At 34.6% G+C, this 20,035-nt stretch overlaps 1 protein-coding gene across 1 annotated transcript; it reads right to left on the bottom strand.

Annotated features, from left to right (window-relative positions):
* Nucleotides 1–13,386: 13,386 nt before the first annotated feature.
* Nucleotides 13,387–14,320, bottom strand: LOC308414548 (protein SET-like; the record flags this gene model as incomplete). Its single annotated transcript, XM_080909780.1, has 1 exon — nt 13,387–14,320. The coding sequence occupies exon 1, from the start codon at nt 14,206–14,208 to the stop codon at nt 13,387–13,389; it is 822 nt and encodes a 273-aa protein (XP_080765906.1). The 5' UTR covers nt 14,209–14,320.
* Nucleotides 14,321–20,035: the final 5,715 nt, after the last annotated feature.

Raw genomic sequence — 20,035 nt, 5'->3', positions numbered from 1 at the left:
TTTACTGGTGTGAGGTGAAATCTCTGAGTTGTTTTGATTTGCATTTCCCTGATGATGAAATATGTTATACATTTCTTTAGAGGCTTCTCAGCCATTCAATATTCCTCACTTGAGAATTTTTGTTTAGCTCTGTACCATATTTTGAAAATAAGGTTATTTGATTCTCTAGAGTCTAACTTCTTTAGTTCTTTGTATATATTAGATATTAGTCCTCTATTCAAGTAGGAGTGGTAAAGGTCTTTTTCCATTTTCTTGGTTGTCATTTTGTCCTAAATATAATGTCTTTTGCCTTACAAAAATTTACAATTTTATGGGGTCCTATTTGTCGACTGTTGATTATAGAGTATATTCTATTGAAGTTTTATTAAGGAAAATTTCCCCAGTGCTAATGTGTTCAAGGTTTTTCCCTCACGTTCTCTTCTATTAATTTGACTGTATATGGTTTTATGTGGAGATGATTAATTCACTTGGAACTGAGCATTTTACAGTGCAGTAGGAATAGTTTTATTTGCAATCTTTGACATGCTTACTGCCAGTTGAATGAGCACAATTTGTTAAAAATGCTATCATTTTTCCACTGGATAGTTTATCTAATTTATCAAAGATCAGGTGACCATAGGTTTCTTGGTTCATTTCATGATCTTCAATTCTATTACTTTGATACACCTTTAATCTCTGGACCAATCCCATACAGTTTTTATTACTATTACTCTCTAATACAGCTTCAGGTCAGAGATGGTAATTCCCCCAGATGTTCTTTCCTTGTTGAGAATAGTTTTGGCTATTCTGAGTTTTTGTTATTCCAAACGAATTTTCAAATTGCTGTTTCTAACTCCACAAAGAACTGAGTTGAATTTGTTATGGGAATTGAATTGAATCTGTAGATTGATTTGGTATGATGGACATTTTTTACTATATTAATCAAGATAATCTACAAGCATGGGAGATCTTTGCATCTTTGAGATCTGCTTCAAATTCTTTCTTCAGAGACTTGAAGTTCTTGTCATACAGATCTTTCACTTTCTTGGATACAGACATACCATAGTATCTTATATTATTTAGAGCTATTGTGAAGGGTATACATTTCCTAATTTCTTTCTCTGCCTGTTTATCCTTTGAGTAGAGGAAGGCTACTGGTTTGTTTGAGTTAATTTTATATCCAGTCACTTTGATGAAGTTGTTTATCAGCTGTAGTAGTTCTCTGGTGAAATTTTAGGTTCAATGAAGGATACTGTCATATCATCTGCAAAAAGTGATATTTTGAGTTTTTCCTTTGATTTTGACCTCATTTTGTTGTCTAATTATTCTAGTTAGGACTTTGATTTCTATGCTGAATATGTAGGTAGAGAGTGGGCATCCTTGTATAGTCCTGAATATTACTGGGATTGCTTCAAGTTTCTCTCCATTTATTTTAATATTGGTAACTCTTTTGCTGTATATTACTTTTATTATGTTTAGATATGAAACTTGAATTCCTGATCTTTCCTGGACTTTTAACATGAAGAAGGGGTGCTGAATTTTGTCAAATGTTTTCTCAGCATCTAATGAGATGATCATGTGATTCTTTGAGTTTGTTTATATGGTGAATTATGTTGATGAATTTCCATGTATAAAATGCCTTCTTCATTGTGATGGAAAATGTTTTAATGTGTCCTTGGATTCAGTTTGTAAGAATTTAATGGAGTATTTTTGCATCAATATTCTTAAGGGAAATTGTTCTCTTTGTACAGTGTGTGGTTTACGTATACACATAATTGTGGCTTCATAGAGGAGATTGGGTAATGTTGCTTTTGTTTCTACATTTCTGGAATAGTTTGGCAAGTATTGGTCTTATATCTTCTGTGAATTTCTGATATAATTCTGAACTAAAACTGTCTGGTCTTTTTTTTTATTGAAAAACTTTATTTTAAAAAACAAAGATAAACGTACAAATTTTTAAGCATTTTTGCATAAAAGTATACGAATAGATTCTTAAGGTTGCAATTAACTATTTGTGGGTACATATACATACACATATGTATATATGTAACAACAATATAAGAAAAAAGGGTATTAATTTGAGGGGATAGGAGAGAAACTGGGAGAGGCTGTAGAAAGGAAATGGGGATGTAATACAGTTCTATTTTAATCAAAATATATTCTTTTTTTTTTTCTTGAACTTCACTCAGTTTGTGAGTTGATTCTGGAGTGTTCAGAGCTTTCTGGGATTACTATCCCATTATCAGTGATTGCATATTATGTCTGCTCTTTTGAGACTAGATTATCTCTCTCAGGATGATATTCTCTAGATGCATCCATTTTCTTAAAAATTTAGTTAAGCCATTGTTTCTGATAGCTGAGTAGTACTCCATTGTGTAAATGTACCACAATTTTTGTATCCATTCATTTACTGAAGGACATCTGCCTCAAGCTATATTACAGGGAAATTGTGCTGAAAACTGCATGGTACTGGTATAGAAATAGGCACATGGATAAATGGAATAGAATAGAAGATCCAGAAATGAGCCCTCATGTATATGGTCACCTGATTTTTGACAAAGGAGCTGTAAACATTTAATAGAAAAAGGACAGCCTATTCAACAAATGGTGTTGGTCCAACTGGCACTCAGCATGCAGAATAATGAAAATAGACCCTTTCTTATCTACTTGTAAGAAGCTCAAGTGCAAGTGGATCAAAGATCTCCACATTAAACCAGGTACACTGAAACTATTAGATGAGAAAGTAGGGAAAACCTTAAAACTCATAGGCACAAAAGAAAATTTCCTGAACAGAACACCAATAGCTTGAGCTCTAAGGTCAAAGACTGACAAATGGGACTTAATGAGATTGCAAAGTTTCTGTAATGATAAATACACTGTCAAGAGAACAAAATGGCAGCCAACAGATTGGAAAAAGATATTTACCAACCCCACATCGGACAGAGGCCTAATATCCAAAGTATACAAAAAACTCAAAAAGTGAGACACCAGAGAATCAAACAACCCTAATAAAAAATGGAGTACAGACTTGAACAAAAAGTTCTCAATCGAAGATTATCTAATGGCTGAGAAACATCTAAGGAAGTGGTCGACATCCTTATCCATCAGGGAAATGCAAATCAAAACAACCCTGAGATTCCACTTCATACCAGTCAGATTGGCCAAGATCCAAACTCAGATGAAAAGAGATACTGGCAAGGATGTGGAGAAAGAGGAACACTTCTCCACTGTTGGTGGGGTCGTAAACTGATACAATCCCTCTGGAAATCAGTCTGGCAGTTCCTCAGAAAAATTGACCTAGTACTACTTGAATACCCAGTTATTCCACTTCTGAGTCTTTTCCCACAGAGACGCTCCAACATACAACAAAGATACATGCACCACAATGTTCATTGCAGCTCTACATTTAATAGCCAGAAGCTTTCTGGTCCTTTTTTTGTTTGTTTGTTTGTTTGTTTTTTGTTTTTTGTTTTGTTTTGTTTTGTTTATTTGTTTTGTTTTTTGTTTGTTTTTTGTTTTTTATGTCAGGAGATTTTGATGAGTACTTCTATTTCTTTATGGGTTTTTGGATTGTTTATCTGATCCCGATTAACTTTGGTACCTGGCGTCTTTCTAGAAAATTGTACATTTCATATAGATTTTCAAGTTTGGTTGAATATAGGCTTTTGTCGTAGGATATGAATCTTTTTTTAAAAAATATATTCAGCTTATGTTGTTATAAATCCAATTTCATTTCTTATTTTGTTAATTTTAATATGGTCTCTGTGCCCTCTTAGTCTGTCTTAGCATTTTTGAATGCTATTGGTTTTCTTAATGAACAAGCTCATGGTTTTGTTGATTCTTTGTATAGTTTAATTTCTTTCTCCATCATTCATTTCATCCCTGAGTTTGATTATTTCCTGCTATCTACTCCTCCTGTGGTCATTTGCTTCTTTTTGTTCTCAAGCATTTAGATGTGCTGTCAATCTGCTAGTGTATGCTCTCTCCAATTTCTTTTTGGAGGTACTGATAGCTATGAGTTTTCTTTTTAGCACTGCTTTCATTGTGTTCCATAAGTTTGGGTAAATTGTGCCTTCTATGACTCTTTAACTCTTTCGAAGGTTTTTTTGTAGGAATTTCAACTAATGGAAGGATCAATTTGGAGAAATTTAACAATTACTAAGCCAATTTTTCAATTTATGTACATTATGTATATCTTTATTAGTCTAGTTTTACTTTGATTTATTATGTTGGAGTTTTGTAAATGCTAGCAATCTTACCATGTACATGATTTTCAATTTATTTATGGTGTATAGAATAATTTTACATGTGTACTTTTTGTTTTCTTTCATTTATTACTAATGCTTAGAGACATAATTATGTTTTTCAGGAATTTTAGACTCTGTGACTTTAATCAGCTAATTTACTCTGGAAATTATTTCATATTTTTAAAGATTTTTCTCCGTAGAGAGATGTACAGTCTTCAAATAAAAATTAATGTATTTCTTATCAAATACTATATAGAAATGTCCTCCAAATTGAAGTGTTCCCTACTGGAGGGAAGAGGAGAGCTCATGAGCATCAGGAAGTAAATAATTAACAAGTTTCCAGGAGTTCCTAAAACTAACAGTATTCTCAAGGCCTGCGCAGTACTTTTGAAGTGATAATCAGCTAATGAAGAGATGGAAAATCAGCTCTGTTATTGTAAATAACCTCTGTAAATTCAGTGGTTTGTGAAATTAAAATTTAGTAGGAACATGACTTTGGTATCACTTTGATTTCCTATATTAAGTAACTAGATGTCTGGTCATGTCTTCCCAGATAAACTCACACACAACTCAATTAGTGTTCTGAGACTGACAAACCAAAGATGAATTAGGAAACAGTGGTTTTGTGCCTCTTTTAATAAGTGCTGAGCCATACAAAAGAGGTTGAGTTATCTGGGAGATGAGCATCTGTGGTAGAATACCAATATCATCAGCATTCTTCATGTGGTAGTGTAAGTTTTTGCTATGGTTAGAGACATATGTAAATAAGCTGAACCATCAGGATTTAGAGTATCTATTCGGGAAACTCCAGAATAGCAATCGTTATGTGGTATAGAGTTGCATACTTTCTTGATTAATGGGATCCTCCACTATATGAGAACAGATATTTCACACATTCCTTATCAATGACTAGTGAGTGGTTTGTATGAATAGAATCACCAATGATGTGTCAAAATACATACACTATGTGGCTTTAAAAAGGTAAAGGAAGAAAGTAGCCAATGGGCTAGTAAGAACATTATGGAATGTAATAATTCATTAGATTTTCCTTTCTACAGTTTATACTTAGAAATGAAGCTGTACTCACAAGCTTTTCTTCATGTATGCCCCAATTGGAAAAAAAAAAAAATCTGGCAGACATCTCCGTGGAAACAACAGATGTGGAAGGTCATTACAAAATTCAGTATCAATCATTGCTCATGGGAATTTTCCATGTGGTAGTCTATAGCCCATCAAATCACCCTGAAAACCAAAAAGTAAATACTTATTAAATAGAGTATTTGACTTTAGATATTTCAAGAGTTTGTTCACCTCCCTTATACAAAGTCCAGCCAGAGGCAGCAAACCTATATTCAAAAATGTCTTAAGCTGCTATAACTACTGTGAAATATTCTTATATTTTGTACTTTGTCCAAATGTGTGAAGTCTGTCCCTAATTATAGCCTTGAAAAATGTATGCTTTCATGGAATATGCACATAAGTGACTTGGACCTGTGTGGGATTAGTAGACAGACTTCACATGGCTTTTGTCTGTTAGTGAGCAATTCAAATATGCCCTCACATGTATTAACACTGCTACTATCCTCTGAATAACCTAAGTAAACAAGGAATAGGTGAATGCACTACCAAGGGTATTGTGAACAATATCCAGCAGGAAAGTGGAGATTTAGTAACATCCTGATTTTTCCATGTCCTAGTACCAGCTTTTTTTTTTTTTTTTTTCTTTTTTTGGTGTGGCCAGTAGTATGAACTTATCATTTTGTTGTGTCATGCTTGTGGCAATACCATTTTTGATTAGTCAAGCCCCAGGAATTTTCCAGGCAAAAAATAGATATAAAGATAGGCAACCCCTGGCACCAGGACTTATGTTAAATATTCTTAATGCCTCTAAAAGTATTTTTGTACACATGCACCACATGTTCTATATTAAGTACTGTTTACTTAAAGCATTCTTCATTTTACATAAAATTTATTTGATGGTATTTATTTGTATGAATGTTTTGGCTGTGTAGAGATTAGAAAATGGTGTCTAATCCCTTGGAATAAAGCTTACAAATTGTTGTAAGCTGCCATGTAGGAGGTTCAAACAAAACCTAGGTCCTCTAAAAGAACTGGTAGTTCTCTTAACCTCTGAGGCATTTGTCTAGCCTGTCAATTTGTTCCTTTAATTAACTCATCCTTATTAGAGTTGAAAGGTAGGTGGAAGTGCTATTGTACTTGGTAAGGCTAAGCTCGGTTTCACAGATCAGTGTTAGTAAAGTGATTGTTCCAGTTACTATCAATTGTTCACAGCACCCATACATAAATCAGAGCTGAGTGAGACTTCTCAGTAATGTGTATAAAAACACATGAATGATGTTCTCCCATAGTAGTCCAATGCTGTCCTATATCTGAACATCTGTATCAGCATCACTATTGCTCAGAAAAAACTCTGGGAAAGAAAAGACAGATATAATGATCTAGCTAGAGGAAGAAATGCTGTCTAGCATTTTCTTCCTGAAGAGAGGTAACTTTAAACATCTGCATACCAGAGAAGACTTTGAGACATGCTAAACTTACAAGTCATGTTACAGAAATGCAATTTTTAAGAGTTCCTATCTGTCTCAGGGATCCTATTGTTGTAAAGAAACACCATGACTAAAACCATTCTTATAATGGAAAATCAGGACTAGCTAACAGTTTAAGGTTTACTCCTTTCTTGTCATGGTGGTAAACATAAAGACTTGCAGGCAGACATGGTGCTGGAGAAGGAGCTGAGAGTTCTACATGTTTTTTGTTTGTTTGGTCATCTGTTCTGTTTTGTTTTACCTATAGCATTCTAAAAACTTGTTACTCAATTACAAGTGTAGGTTTAGAAAAATACTCTAGATTTAATTTAATTTAATTTTTTCTGAGATTTTCCCACCACTACCTCTCTCCCTACCATATCCCTCTCTCTCTCTACTTCCCAGAGATTATACACTTCCCTCTACTGAGTAGGACTATAGTATCCACATTTTGGTATAATCTTCTTTCTTCTTGAGTTTCATATGGTCTGTCAGTTGTATAGGGGACATTCTGAGCTTCTTTTGGCTAATATACACTTATCAGTGAGTATATACCATATGTGCTATTTTGTGACTGGCTTACCTCACTCAGAACAATATTTTCAAGTTTCATCTATTTGCCTGCAAATTTCATAAAATCATTGTTTTTAAATAGCTGAGTAGTACTTCTGTTAAGGAACATCTGGGTTGTTTTCTGCTTCTGGCTGTTGTAAAAAGGCTAATATTAACATAGTGGACCATGTATCCTTGTTATATGTTGGTGCATCTTTTGGGTATAGGCCCAGGAACAGTTATAGCTGAGTCCTTAGATAGTATTATGTCCAATTTTCTAAGGAAACTGGTTTCTAGAGTGGTTGTACCAGCCTGCAATTCCATCAGCAATAGTGGAATGTTCCTGTTCTTCATATCCTTGCCAGCATTTGCTGTCACCTGAGGTTTTGGTCTTAGTCCTTTTAACTGGTGTGAAGTAGAATCTCAGGTTTGTTTCGATTTGCATTTTTCTGATGACTAGGGATGTTGAACATTTAAGAGTTTCTCAGCCATTTGAGAATCCTTAGTTGAGGATTCACTGTTCAGCTTTGTACCCCATTTTAATAGGGTTATTTTATTTCCTAGGGTTTAATTTCTTGAGTTCTTTTTATATATTTGATATTAGCCCTCTATTGGATATAGAGCTGGTAAAAATCATTTCCCAATCTGTAGAATGGCATTTTGTCCTATTGACAGTATACTTTACATTAAAGAAGCTTTTCAGTTTTATGAGGTCATGTTTGGAATAGAATTGAAGACCCAGAAATGAGCCCACATATCTATGGCCACCTTATCTTTGACAATGGAACCAAGAGCATCCAGTGGTAAACTGACAGCATTTTCAACAAATAGTGGTGGTTCAACTGGAGGTCAGCATGTAGAAGAATGCAAACTTACCCAGTCTTATCTCTTTATACAAAGTTCAGTTTCATTTGCATCAAGGGCCTCTACATAAAACAAGATATGAGGAATCTAATAGAAGAGAAAGTGGGAAAGAACCTTGAACACTTTGGCACAGGTGAAAAAATGTCCTGAATAGAATACCAATTGATTATGCTCTTAGACCAAGAATTGACAAACTAGAGTTCTACATCTTGTTCCCGATTATAGGGAAACCAAGAGCCACTAGACAAACTTGAGCTTTTGAGACCTCAATTTCTTATTGCACTTACTTATTTTCTCTAACAAAATCACACCTTCCAGCCACAACACACATCCTAACAGTTTTGCTCCCTATAAACAAAAACTCCAACACATGATTATATGGGGGTCATAACTATTCAAACTCCCACATGATCAAAGTTGGAATGCAAATTTCAGTGACACAGCTAGCTTTTAAATGCATATGATCCTGTTATTTCTTATAAGGGACCTTAGTTATTTTGTTTATTTTCTTTTCCTTTCATAGAATCATTATTTTAGTCTGTTATTTTACCCACATATGTTTTTTTTTTTTTGTATGTTTGTATAATTGATTACGGTTTTTGCTTTATTTGTTTATATTGTTGTTGTTCTTGTTGATGTTTTTTTTTCTGCTTTGGAGTTATGAACATATAGACCATCTTACAAAGAGAAGTGTAGTTTCATAGTATCTTTCGCATCTTCCTTCCAACAGTGGAAAAATATTTGTTCTTTCCTGATGAAAGTGGGATGTTAGTTATACTTTTAAAGTCACCCTATATCCAATTAGAATAGTTCCAATATATTCCTAACATTTTGATGAGGTACTGTGAGTTTTCTTACTTTTATTTATGTGTTTGTAAGAAAATTATATTTGCTTCAGGAAGATATTTGTCTTTCAAACTTTCCCCAAGAAACTATAAAATGAACATATAGTAATTAGCATAAAATGGATTTAGAAAATACAAAGTGGGAGCAAAGAAAAATTTACAAATAACATGATATTACTGAGTACCTGGCCAACTTAAAAAGTATAAGAAACTTTATTTAGAATCATTTTAATTGAGGAAAAATAAAATTTAAACCTTATTTGTATATAGTTTCAAAATATTGTTTTGAATTTACAGTGTGATCTTCTTCTTTTATATGAATATATTTAGAATTTTTCTAATGGGGATCCACACGTTTTTAAACTTATCTAAGAGGAGTTAAGTATCTTTATGAAGTTCTACCAACTCAATCTTAACTTTCCCAAATATTTCATTTCCTTTTGAACATTATTATTATTATTTTGCTGGGTACACAGAATAAATTTAGATTTATGTTTCAGAGGATATTTCCCTCATAAATTTAGATTGGTTTATCATGAAAAGAAGACAAGATAAAAATATGTATTTTGATTACTTCAGACTTTTATTTTGATATTTTTCTCATTTGTATATTTTCCCAAGATAACTTCTATCTTCTCAAAATCATAGGCATAAACTTTATAATATTGTTTTATTTTCCTAATAGAATTTTAAGGCCACAGTATTTAAATATCAATATCTTCTGTTTCATATGGGTTAAATATTTTTCCTTTTAAGCTGAAGGAGTTGAAAGTGTAGACATGCCCATAGGAAGAACAACAATATTAACAAACTAGGCCCCACAGAACTCCCAAGGACTAAACCACCAACCAGAGTACAAATAGAGAGAGCCATGGCTCTAGTCACATTTGTAGCAGAGGATGGCATTGCCTGGAATCAAGAGAACTCCTTGGTTCTGTGAAGGTTCTTTTCCACAGTGTAGGGAATGCAATAGTGGTAAAGTTGGAGTTGGTGGGAGGGAGGAAAAGACATCCTTATAGTTGCAGGGGAGAAAGAATTAGAGAAGTGTAACTTGGAAAGGGAATACCATTTGAATAGTAAATATATAAAATATATAATAAAGTTTTCTAAAAAAAAAATTGCTTAACTATTTCCTGATTTGTTTTTTCTTTGTTTTTTTTTTTTTTGTTTTTTTTAACTTACTTGAGGTATATACTTGCTAGTACATATTGACATCTTCAAAGTATAAACTTCTTTCATTGTTTTTTATATTGTATTCTTAGTTTGAATCTCCATTTCTGTTTTGCTTTTTCCTCATTATACTTACATTGGTTTAGGTTTTATCTTCATTTGTTAGATTAACCTTTTATCTACTAGACTTTAAATTGTAAATGTACAAGTTTGATTTAATAATTTTACAATTTCCAAATTTAATTATTTCATGGTATAAAATTATTCTTAGAGATATATTTACCATATATTTGTTTGATATTTTGCTTCTTAATTTTTGTTTTTAACCCTTATCATTTATATGTTTATATCAAGATACACAAGGAAAGTATATTTCATTTCTATTTTTGCTTTAACTCTTTGATTATTCAAACTTGCACCATTTAAAATGCTTATGGTTAAGAATTTTATTGGTTATCTTAAATTTCTAGATGTTGATTGTAGCAATATAAACATGACCCTTCTTAGTCACAGTCTCATGGGGAATTGGCTAGACAGTTGGTATTGAGTAGAATATTATATGCATGTGAAATCTTATTGGCTAACTCTTTTCATATATTCTCTTCTATTGTAGAATTCATTTGTTAGCATTTTAATTTCTTCCTTAAATTTTGCTATGAATATTGGTTTGAAACCTCTTATCATTGTCAATAGTTGCCTTCAATCATGACACTACAAATACAGAGTTGTAACATAAAGTGAGTTGAAAGTCAGACTTGGTATCAGGTCAGACGAACGTGATGATGCTTTACTTTCTTGCTTTAAATCCCCATCTGAAAGCATGTTGTCTTTCCTTAGCCTATTTAATATCATTTCATTTTTGTATGTTTATTTATATTGGGTATGTTTATTGTTGAAAATTATCTCCATAAAATGGTTTAGACATAGTCATATATCTACATTCATGATGCTGTGATTTTTTTTTTGTATTAATAGAAGTGTACACATGTGTCTAGTAGTATAGCTCTGCAATCCTGGGTACATGAGAAAATGAGAATAGTAGATAAAAAGTTCAAGGCCAGTTTTGAAAACAGAGTAGGTTTAAAAGATCTTAGTGACACTGTTTTACAAAATATAATATAAAAAAAAACTAGGACTGAAGGGAAATCTATTGAGTATAACTTACACATTCCAAAACAACCTCTCCATTACTGTTCTAACAAAGATATTAAAAGTGCTCATCTATTTATTTTACAATGCTCTAATTTGAATAGTTTTCCAAGTATGTTATTAGAAAAGAGGTATATTTATATGCAAGCACATACATAGCTAGTTAAAAAACTAAAAAATAAAATAAATTTTAAAAAGGAGATGCCAGTATTTGTTATATATAAAGTAAACTTAAATATTTCAAACATCTAAAGAAATAAGAAAAAAACTATTTAAAGAAAAAGTAAGAAAAACTTTTCAGTGTAATGGACTTGCTAATTATTTTTATCTGTGCAAAGAAAGTGTCATAGAAAAATTAGAAAATTATATTTAAATTCGAATATAACCCATCTTGAAAAACTGGTTTATCAAAGAATACTGTTAATAGGATGAAAAGGTTATACACAAAATTTGAGCAAATTTTAAACTAATAAAAATTAAAAGGAAAATATCAAAAGTTCACCAATTTTCTGTGCTCATGGCAAGTAATTTTATTAGTAATATAATTTCCATCTAATCATTTGGTAAAGGTTAATATCATTTTGTAATAGAAATTTTTCTGAAACATGTAGAAAGAAAAGAACAATATCATACATTTCTGTCTTCTGTGATTATTTTACATTGCTAGAAGTGTTTCTTAATACCTACAATGTTCAATATACAAGGTAATGTACAATAGCTCATATATAAAGGAAAATGCTTAGTATTTATGTTTAGAAGAAAATTATTTTTTGATTCAGGTATCCATTAAGGAGCTTAGCACGTATTCTTTGCAAGTACAGGGTATAACTGTAATTACAGTGATAATATTGATAGTAGTGTGTTAATCTAGAGAAGAATGAGAAAGAAAGGTTTTGGTTTAACAGTAATATGCTTGTGTGCTAACACAACAAAGAGTCAATTGTGTTGGCGAATTTTATTCCATCTTGAAACAAATAAAGTTGTTTGAAAGGAAGAAACAACAATAGAGAAAATGCATACTAAAGATCTGGCAGTAAGACAGTTTCTCAATTAGTGATTGATGGGGGAGAGCTTAGTCCATTACTGTTGGTGTCATTCTTAGCCTGGTGGTCCTCTGTTTTATAAGTAGGTTGAACAAGCCACTAAACAGTGTTCTTCTGTGATTTATGCATCAGCTCCGACATCCAGGTACCTACCCTGCTTTAGTTCTTATATTCTATGCCTATTATAATAAATGTTTGTACAGTATAGAAAATGGAAATAATCCCCTTTTCTCCCAAAATTGTTTTTGACATTGTACATCATCAGGAAAATAATAAGTTTAGGCAAGACAACCAAGTAATTCATAGATATAGCACACATTTCAACATCTTTCTAGCTTGGATTTTGCTACAGTTTTAAATATCGTAATAAAAAATAACTTGGGGGACATATGAGTTTATTACACATACAGCTTATAGTCTATCATCCAAAGGAAGCCCAGGAAAAACTCAGTGTAGAAGCTTGAAGCAAAAACTATAGAATAGCACTTTTTTTTTTTTTTTTTTTTTTTTTTTTTTTTTTTTTTTTTTTTGGTAAATGCTGTCTGTATTCACATAGAGACACAGTGTAATCTCTGAGCCCAATATACAGAGAGAGAAAAGAAAGAAGCTAGAATTCTATGCACTACATCACAGGGGCCTAGCACCCTCCAGCCTCCTGCAGAGCCAAGAGAACTGGAGGGCTTTTCTTTTTTTTTTCCCCAGAGCGCGGTGGAGGTGTTGAATCCACAGTTTGAGACAAGAAAGGATAAAAATGAATTTAGAACAGAAACATGGAGATTCTTTTCCTGTTGTATTTTGCTCAAGATATTTTCCCCCAAATTAGTTGAGAACCATGATGTTGAGACCTCACAAACAGGGCGACCGAGCACAGAGGGACAGGACGGAGAAAAGGACTGCCAACTTGCTCCCGTTTTTTCAGAATAAAGGACTGGAGAAATTTAAAAAATAAAAAGAAAATAAAAAAGAAGGTTGGATCCATCAGTCTTCTGTGCTAGTCATCCTTGCCTTCATCCTCCTCTCCTTCCTCCCCTTCATCCTCATCATCATCTTCTTCACATTCATCCTTATCTCCTTCTTCATCAATATCTTCCAACCCTTCTTCCTCTTCATCGTCATCATCATCATCTTCTGCCTCTCCTTCTTCATCATCCATATCCGGAACCAAATAGTACTGCAAGGGATTTGGCCAAATGTCGTCTTTGATGACCTCCCCTAACTTGTCAGCCCCCACGTTGGAGTGGTCGGTGAACCAGGTGAAGAAGCTCTCCGGCTCCTCGTGCTGCCTCTTCCTGCTCGCTTTATTCTGCGTTTGACTCGAGCGTTTTGTCAGATCCTTTCCAGATTTCCATTTGATCTCGGTGGACTTTGAAGACGGGTCACCACTCTCATTCAGATGAAATTCTTTGGAAAGAACTTTATTTTCGAAGTAAGGATTTTCATCAAAATAAAAATCTATTCTGTAACCTGATTTAATGTCTTCAAATTCTGTCACTTCGACTCTGGTCAAATAATGCAAGGCCTCCTCATCTTCCTCCCCAAGCAGTGCAGACACTTGTGGATGGTTGACAAATGTTGTTACCCAAAAATTTGGGATTTTGGCGATCAATTCTGACCTCTTCTGAAAAAACGGTTGGCGGAGTTTGTTATATTTTTGTTCTACTTTCAAAATTTTCTTACTGGCTTTTTCATTAAGTCTGTCTATTTCATTTTGTACTTCATCAATATGTTCAATTGCTTCTTGCTGTTCTTTTTCTGAGGTCTCCTCGGCCCTGTCGTGATTGAAGTTGAGCTCCTTTTTACTGGCTTTGGCCATTGGCGCAGACGTGGTGCCCTCCGTGGTCGGGGCGGGGAGCGGGGAGGGGGAGCGAAGGGACGGCCAAGGGGGCGGCCAGCGGCTTCCCCTCACACCACACGCTCGGCGCTCACTTGCTTGCCCTCCCCCTGGCTGCCTGGCACTGCCCGCGGGTGAGACAGAGCTGTGAGTAGCCAGGGCGAATAGAGGTCTGGCCCAAGCACGCAAAAAGTGCCCCTCCATTGGTTCAGGGGAGGAGGAACTCTGCTTTAGGTGCGCAGTTTCCAGTCAGAGGGCCCTTGTGTGAAGAACAAAAGCTCAGGACATCTTCCACCAGGAACAGCTGAGATCCAGGGACAATGAGAATGCCAAACCTAAGGATAATAGTAATAGAAGAGGGCAAAGTATGTCACATAAAAGGCACAGTAAATATCTTCAACAAAATTGTAGAAGAAAACGTCCCTACCCTTATGATTGAATTGACCATGAGCATAAAATAAGTCTACAGAATTCCAAATAGATTAGACCAGAAATGAAGTTCCTCTCGACTCATAATAATCAAAATGCCAAGTGCCCAAAGCAAAGAAAGAATATTTAAAGCAATAAGGGAAAAATATCATGTAACATGTAAAGGCAGACCAATCAGAATCACACCCAACTTCTCAACAGAGACTATGAAACCTAGAAGAACCTGGACAGATATAATGCAGACCCTAAGAGAACACAAGTGTCAGCCCAAGCTGTTATACTCAGCAAAATTCTCAATCATAATAGATGGAGAGAACATGATATTCCAGGACAAACTTAATTTACAAAATATCTGACCACAAACCCAGTACTACAACGAATAATAGGTGGAAAACACCATACAAGGAAGGAAACTATATCTTAGTAAAAACAAGAAAATTCCTAAGCAAGAAAACCAAAAGAAGTAAGACATCCAGGCACAATTCTACCTCCAAAAGCAAAAAATAGCAAGAAACAGCAACCACTATTCCTTAATATTTGTTAACATAAATGGACTCAATTCCCAAATAAAAAGACATATGGTATCAGACTGGACACATAAACAAAATCTAGCATTTTGCTGCACACAGGAAACTAATCTCAGAGAAAAAGAGAGACACTATCTCAGAGTAAAAGGTTGGGAAAATACCTTCCAAAAAAACAGCCCCAAGAAACAAGCTGGAGTAGACATTCTAATATGGAATAAAGTCAATTTTTAACCAGAAGTTTCAAAAAAAGAGACAAGGTAGGACACTTTTTACTCATTACAAGGAACAATCATTAGGAGGAACATTAAATCTTTAACATATATGCTCCAAATAAAAGAGCACCCATATTCATAAAAGAAACCATACTAAAACTCAAAAAAAAAAATGAATTGCATCACACACAACAATAGTGGAAGACCTCAACACACCACTCTCTTCAATGAACAGATCATGGAAACAGAAACTGAACAAAGACACAGTGAAACTAGCAGAGGTTATGAACCAAGTGGAATTAAAAGACATCTACAAAACATACCACCCTAAAACAAAAGAATATACCTTATTCTCAGCACCTCATGGCACCTTCTCCAAAATTGATCATATAGTCGGTCATAAAACAAACCTCAATAGTTTTAAATAGACTGAAATACTCCTAAGCATCTTATCAGATCACCATTGTCTAAGTCTGGTCTTAAATAACAACAAAGACAACAATAAGCCCATATACACATGGAAACTAAACAACGCTCCATTAATGATAGCATGGTCAAAGAAGAAATAAAGAAATAAATTCAAGATTTTCTAGAATTTGATGAAAATAAAAACACAACATATCCAAACCTTTGGGATACAATGAAAGCAGTGCTGAGAGGAAAACACATAGCTCAGAGTACTTCCAAAAAGAAACTGGAGAGAGCATAAACTAGCAATGTGACAGCACAGATGAAAGCTCTAGAACAAAAGGAAGCAGATACAGCCAAGAGGAGTAGAGGCAAGAAATAATTGAACTCAGAGCAGAAATAGACCAAATAGAAACAAAAAGGACCATTCAAAGAATTAATAAAACCAAGAGCTGGTTCTTTGAGAAAATTACCAAGACTGATAAACCCTTAGCCAGACTAACTAGAGGGCAAAGAGAGAGTATCCAAATTAACAAAAGTAGAAAGGTAGGTGGAGACATTACAACTGAAACAGAGGAAATTCATGAAATTGTCAGATTCTGCTACAAAAGCCTATACTCAACAAAGCTGAAATATCTGGAGGAATTAGATGAATTCCTAGACAGACACCAGATACTAAAGTTAAACCAGGACCAGGTAAACCATCTGAATAATCCCATAACACCTAAAGAAATAGAAGCAGTCATCAAAAGCCTCCCAACCAAAAAATCACAGGAACACATGGGTTCAGTGCAGAATTTGATCAGGCATTTAGTGATGGCCTAATATCAATACTCTCCAAAATATTCTCAAAGTAGAGTCACGTGGAACACTAAATAACTAATTTTTCCGAGGCCACAATAACCCTCGTTCCTAAGGAACACAAAACTCTACAAGGAAAGAGAACTTCAGACCATTCTGTCTTATGAATTTTGATGTAAAATACCCAACAAAATCCTTGCCAAATGAATCCAAGAACACATCAAAACGATCATTCACCTTAATCAAGTAAGCTTCATCCCTGGGATGCAGGGATAGTTTAATATACAGAATTCCATCAATTTTATCCACCATATTAACAAACTCAAAGAAAAAATCCACATGGCCATCTTACAGGATGCTTAGAAAGCATTTGTCAAAATTCAACACCCCTTCACATTAAAAGTATTTGAAAAAATAGGAATCCAAGGCCCATAGCTAAACATAATAAAAGCAATATACAGCAAACCAACAGCCAACATCAAACTTAATGGTGAGAAACTTGATGCAATCCCAATAAAATCAGGAACTAGACAAGGCTGCCCACTCTCCCCTACCTATTCAACATAGTACTGGAAGTCCTGGCCAGAGCAATTAAACAGCAAAAGGAAATCAAAGGGATATAAACTGCAAAGGAAGAAGTAAAAACATCACTGTTTGTAGATGACATGATAGTTTATGTAAGGGACCCCAAAAATTCCACCAGAGAGCTTCTACAGCTGATAAACATTTTCAGCAAAGTGGCTGTATATAAATTTATCTCAAAAATATCAGTAGCCTTCCTCTACTCAAAGAACAAATGTGTAGAGAAAGAAATTAGGGAAAAGATACCCTTCACAATAGTCACAAACAATATGAATTACCTTGTTTTGACTCTAACTAAGCAAGTGAGAGTCCTGTATGACAAGTACTTCAGATATCTAGAGAAGGAAAACAAGGAAGATCTCAGAAAATGGAAAGGTCTCCCATGCTTATTTATTGGAATTATCAACATTGTAAAAATGGCCACCTTACCAAAACCAATGTACAGATTCAATGCAATCCCCATCAAAATTCCAACCCAATTCATCATAGAGTTGGAAAGAGCAATGTGCAATTTCATCTGGAATAAGAAAAGACCTTGAATAGCAAAATGCATCCTCAACAACAAGAAAACATCTGCCGGAATCACCATCCCTGACTTCAAGCTATATTACTAGGCAATTGTCCTAAAAACTGAATGGTACTGGTACAGAGATAGGCAGGTGGATCAATGGAATAGAATAGAAGATCCAGAAATGAGCCCTCACATATATGGTCACCTGATTTTTGACAGAAGAGCCATACACATTCAATGGAAAAAGGACAGCATATTCAACAAATGGTGCTGGTCCAACTGGCCTTCAGCATGCAAAAGAATGAAAATAGACCCTTTCTTAACCCCTTGTACAAAGCTCAAGTGCAAGTGGATCAAAGATCTCCATATTAAACATGGTACACTGAAACTATTAGAAGAGAAATTAGAAAAAAACCTTAGAACACATATGTCCTGTCCAGCAGGTCCAGTTATTCAGGTTCCTGAAGAGGTGCTACCTAATGGTCAATGGGGTGGATAGGAAGGAGGCCAAGCAAGGTTCTATTGTCAAGGTCTCATTTAATTAACACAGGTTCTTTCTTTTATACAAGGGGTTGGAATGAAGGGTGAGCACACAGACAGATGTATCTTGTCAGTTGTTAGCTAGAAGATTCAGGGCTTAACTGCCTTCATGGGACATCTGGGCACCACCAATTGCGGAGCCCTAGAATTCACAGTCATTAGCGGAGTTGAAACTTAACTTGTGTAGGCACCAAGGCCCTGGGAAAAATCCATGCTCTCATGTAGGGGGAATGGAGTGAGGAGATCATCTGGTGGGGAGAGGATCTTCTGGGGATAACTGGTGTTTGCTCAGGTCAGAGCAGTTTGTGATTGGAACAGGAACATCCTGTGGTTGTTCTCAGAGTTTTCCTGTGCCCCCAACATATCAGGAGAGGCTTTTGACAAACAATCTCATGACTTTATGGCAGTCATCTTAGAGCTGAATATCTGTGGCTATACAGCCCAGAGTCACTTAGCCACTCTAAGCTATACAGTCACAAAAATGGCCAGGCCCAAATCCAATACAGCTCTCTACACATATAGGCACAAGAGAAAATTTCCTGAACAAAACACCAATGGCTCATGCTTTAAGATCAAATATCAACAAATGGAATTTAATGAGATTTCAAATTTTCTGTAAGGCTAAGGAAACTGTCAAAAACGAAAACTGTGTCCAACAGACTGGGAAATGATCTTTCCAATCCCACATCTGATAAAGGCCTAATATCCAAGGTATATAAGGAACTCAAGAACTTAGATAACATAGAATCAAACAATCTTATTAAAAATGTGCTACAGAGCTATACAAAAATTTCTCAATTGAGGAATATGGAATTGCTTAGAAGCATCTAAGAACATGATCAACATCATTAGCCATCTAGGAAATGCAAATCAAAACATCCTTGAAATTCTACCTCACACCAACCAGAATGGCTAAGAAAAAAGATTCATATGACAGCAGATGCTGGCAAGGATCTGGAGAAAGTGTAACACTTCCTCACTGTTGGTGGGGTTGAAAACTGGTACAACAACTCTGGAAATCAGTCTGGCAATTCCTCAGAAAATTGTACATAGTACTACCTGAAGACCCAGTTATCCCACTTCTGGGCATATACCTCAAAGATGCTCCAACGTACACCAAAGTCACATATACCACAATGTTTATAGCAGCCTTATTTATAATAGCTAGCAGCTAGAAAGAACCCAGAGATCCTTCAGTACATGAATGGATACAAACATTGTGGTATGTTTACACAATGGAGTACTACTCAGCTATCAGAAACATTGACTTTATGAAATTATTAAGAAAATGGATGCCTCTAGAGAATATCATCTTGACTGAGGTAACCCAGTCACAGAAGAGTAGACATAATATTGTGTCACTGATAATTGGATAATAACTCCAGGAAGCATGGAACAGGCCAGAAACAACTCACAGACTATATGAAGTTCAAGAAAAACAATGGCCAAATAAAATAAAACAAAACGAAAAGCCATTATGTTTAATCCTTACACACCAAGAAAACTTTGATTATTTCTGTTACATCTTGTTTTCATCTACTTTATGTTCTTTGTTAGTAGTAAGATTTTAGTGCATACTATCAAACATTTAAAAATTCAAGTACTGACAAACATGTATTCATAAACTCTTATGCATAAGTGCTTAAAATATGGACATTTATCTTTGTTTTTTTAAATAAAGTTGTTCAATTTAAAAAAATAAGAAAATGCTCCATATGAAGGGAATAGTAGTGCATCCCTTTAGTTGTAGTATTTAGAAGCCAGTTTTGAGTCCAAGAGTCAGCTATAGGTGAGACCCT

The sequence above is a fragment of the Micromys minutus genome (genome assembly GCF_963924665.1).
Source record: "Micromys minutus genome assembly, chromosome: X".
Classification (NCBI taxonomy): domain Eukaryota; kingdom Metazoa; phylum Chordata; class Mammalia; order Rodentia; family Muridae; genus Micromys; species Micromys minutus.
This window is presented reverse-complemented; position numbering and strand designations above follow the sequence as displayed.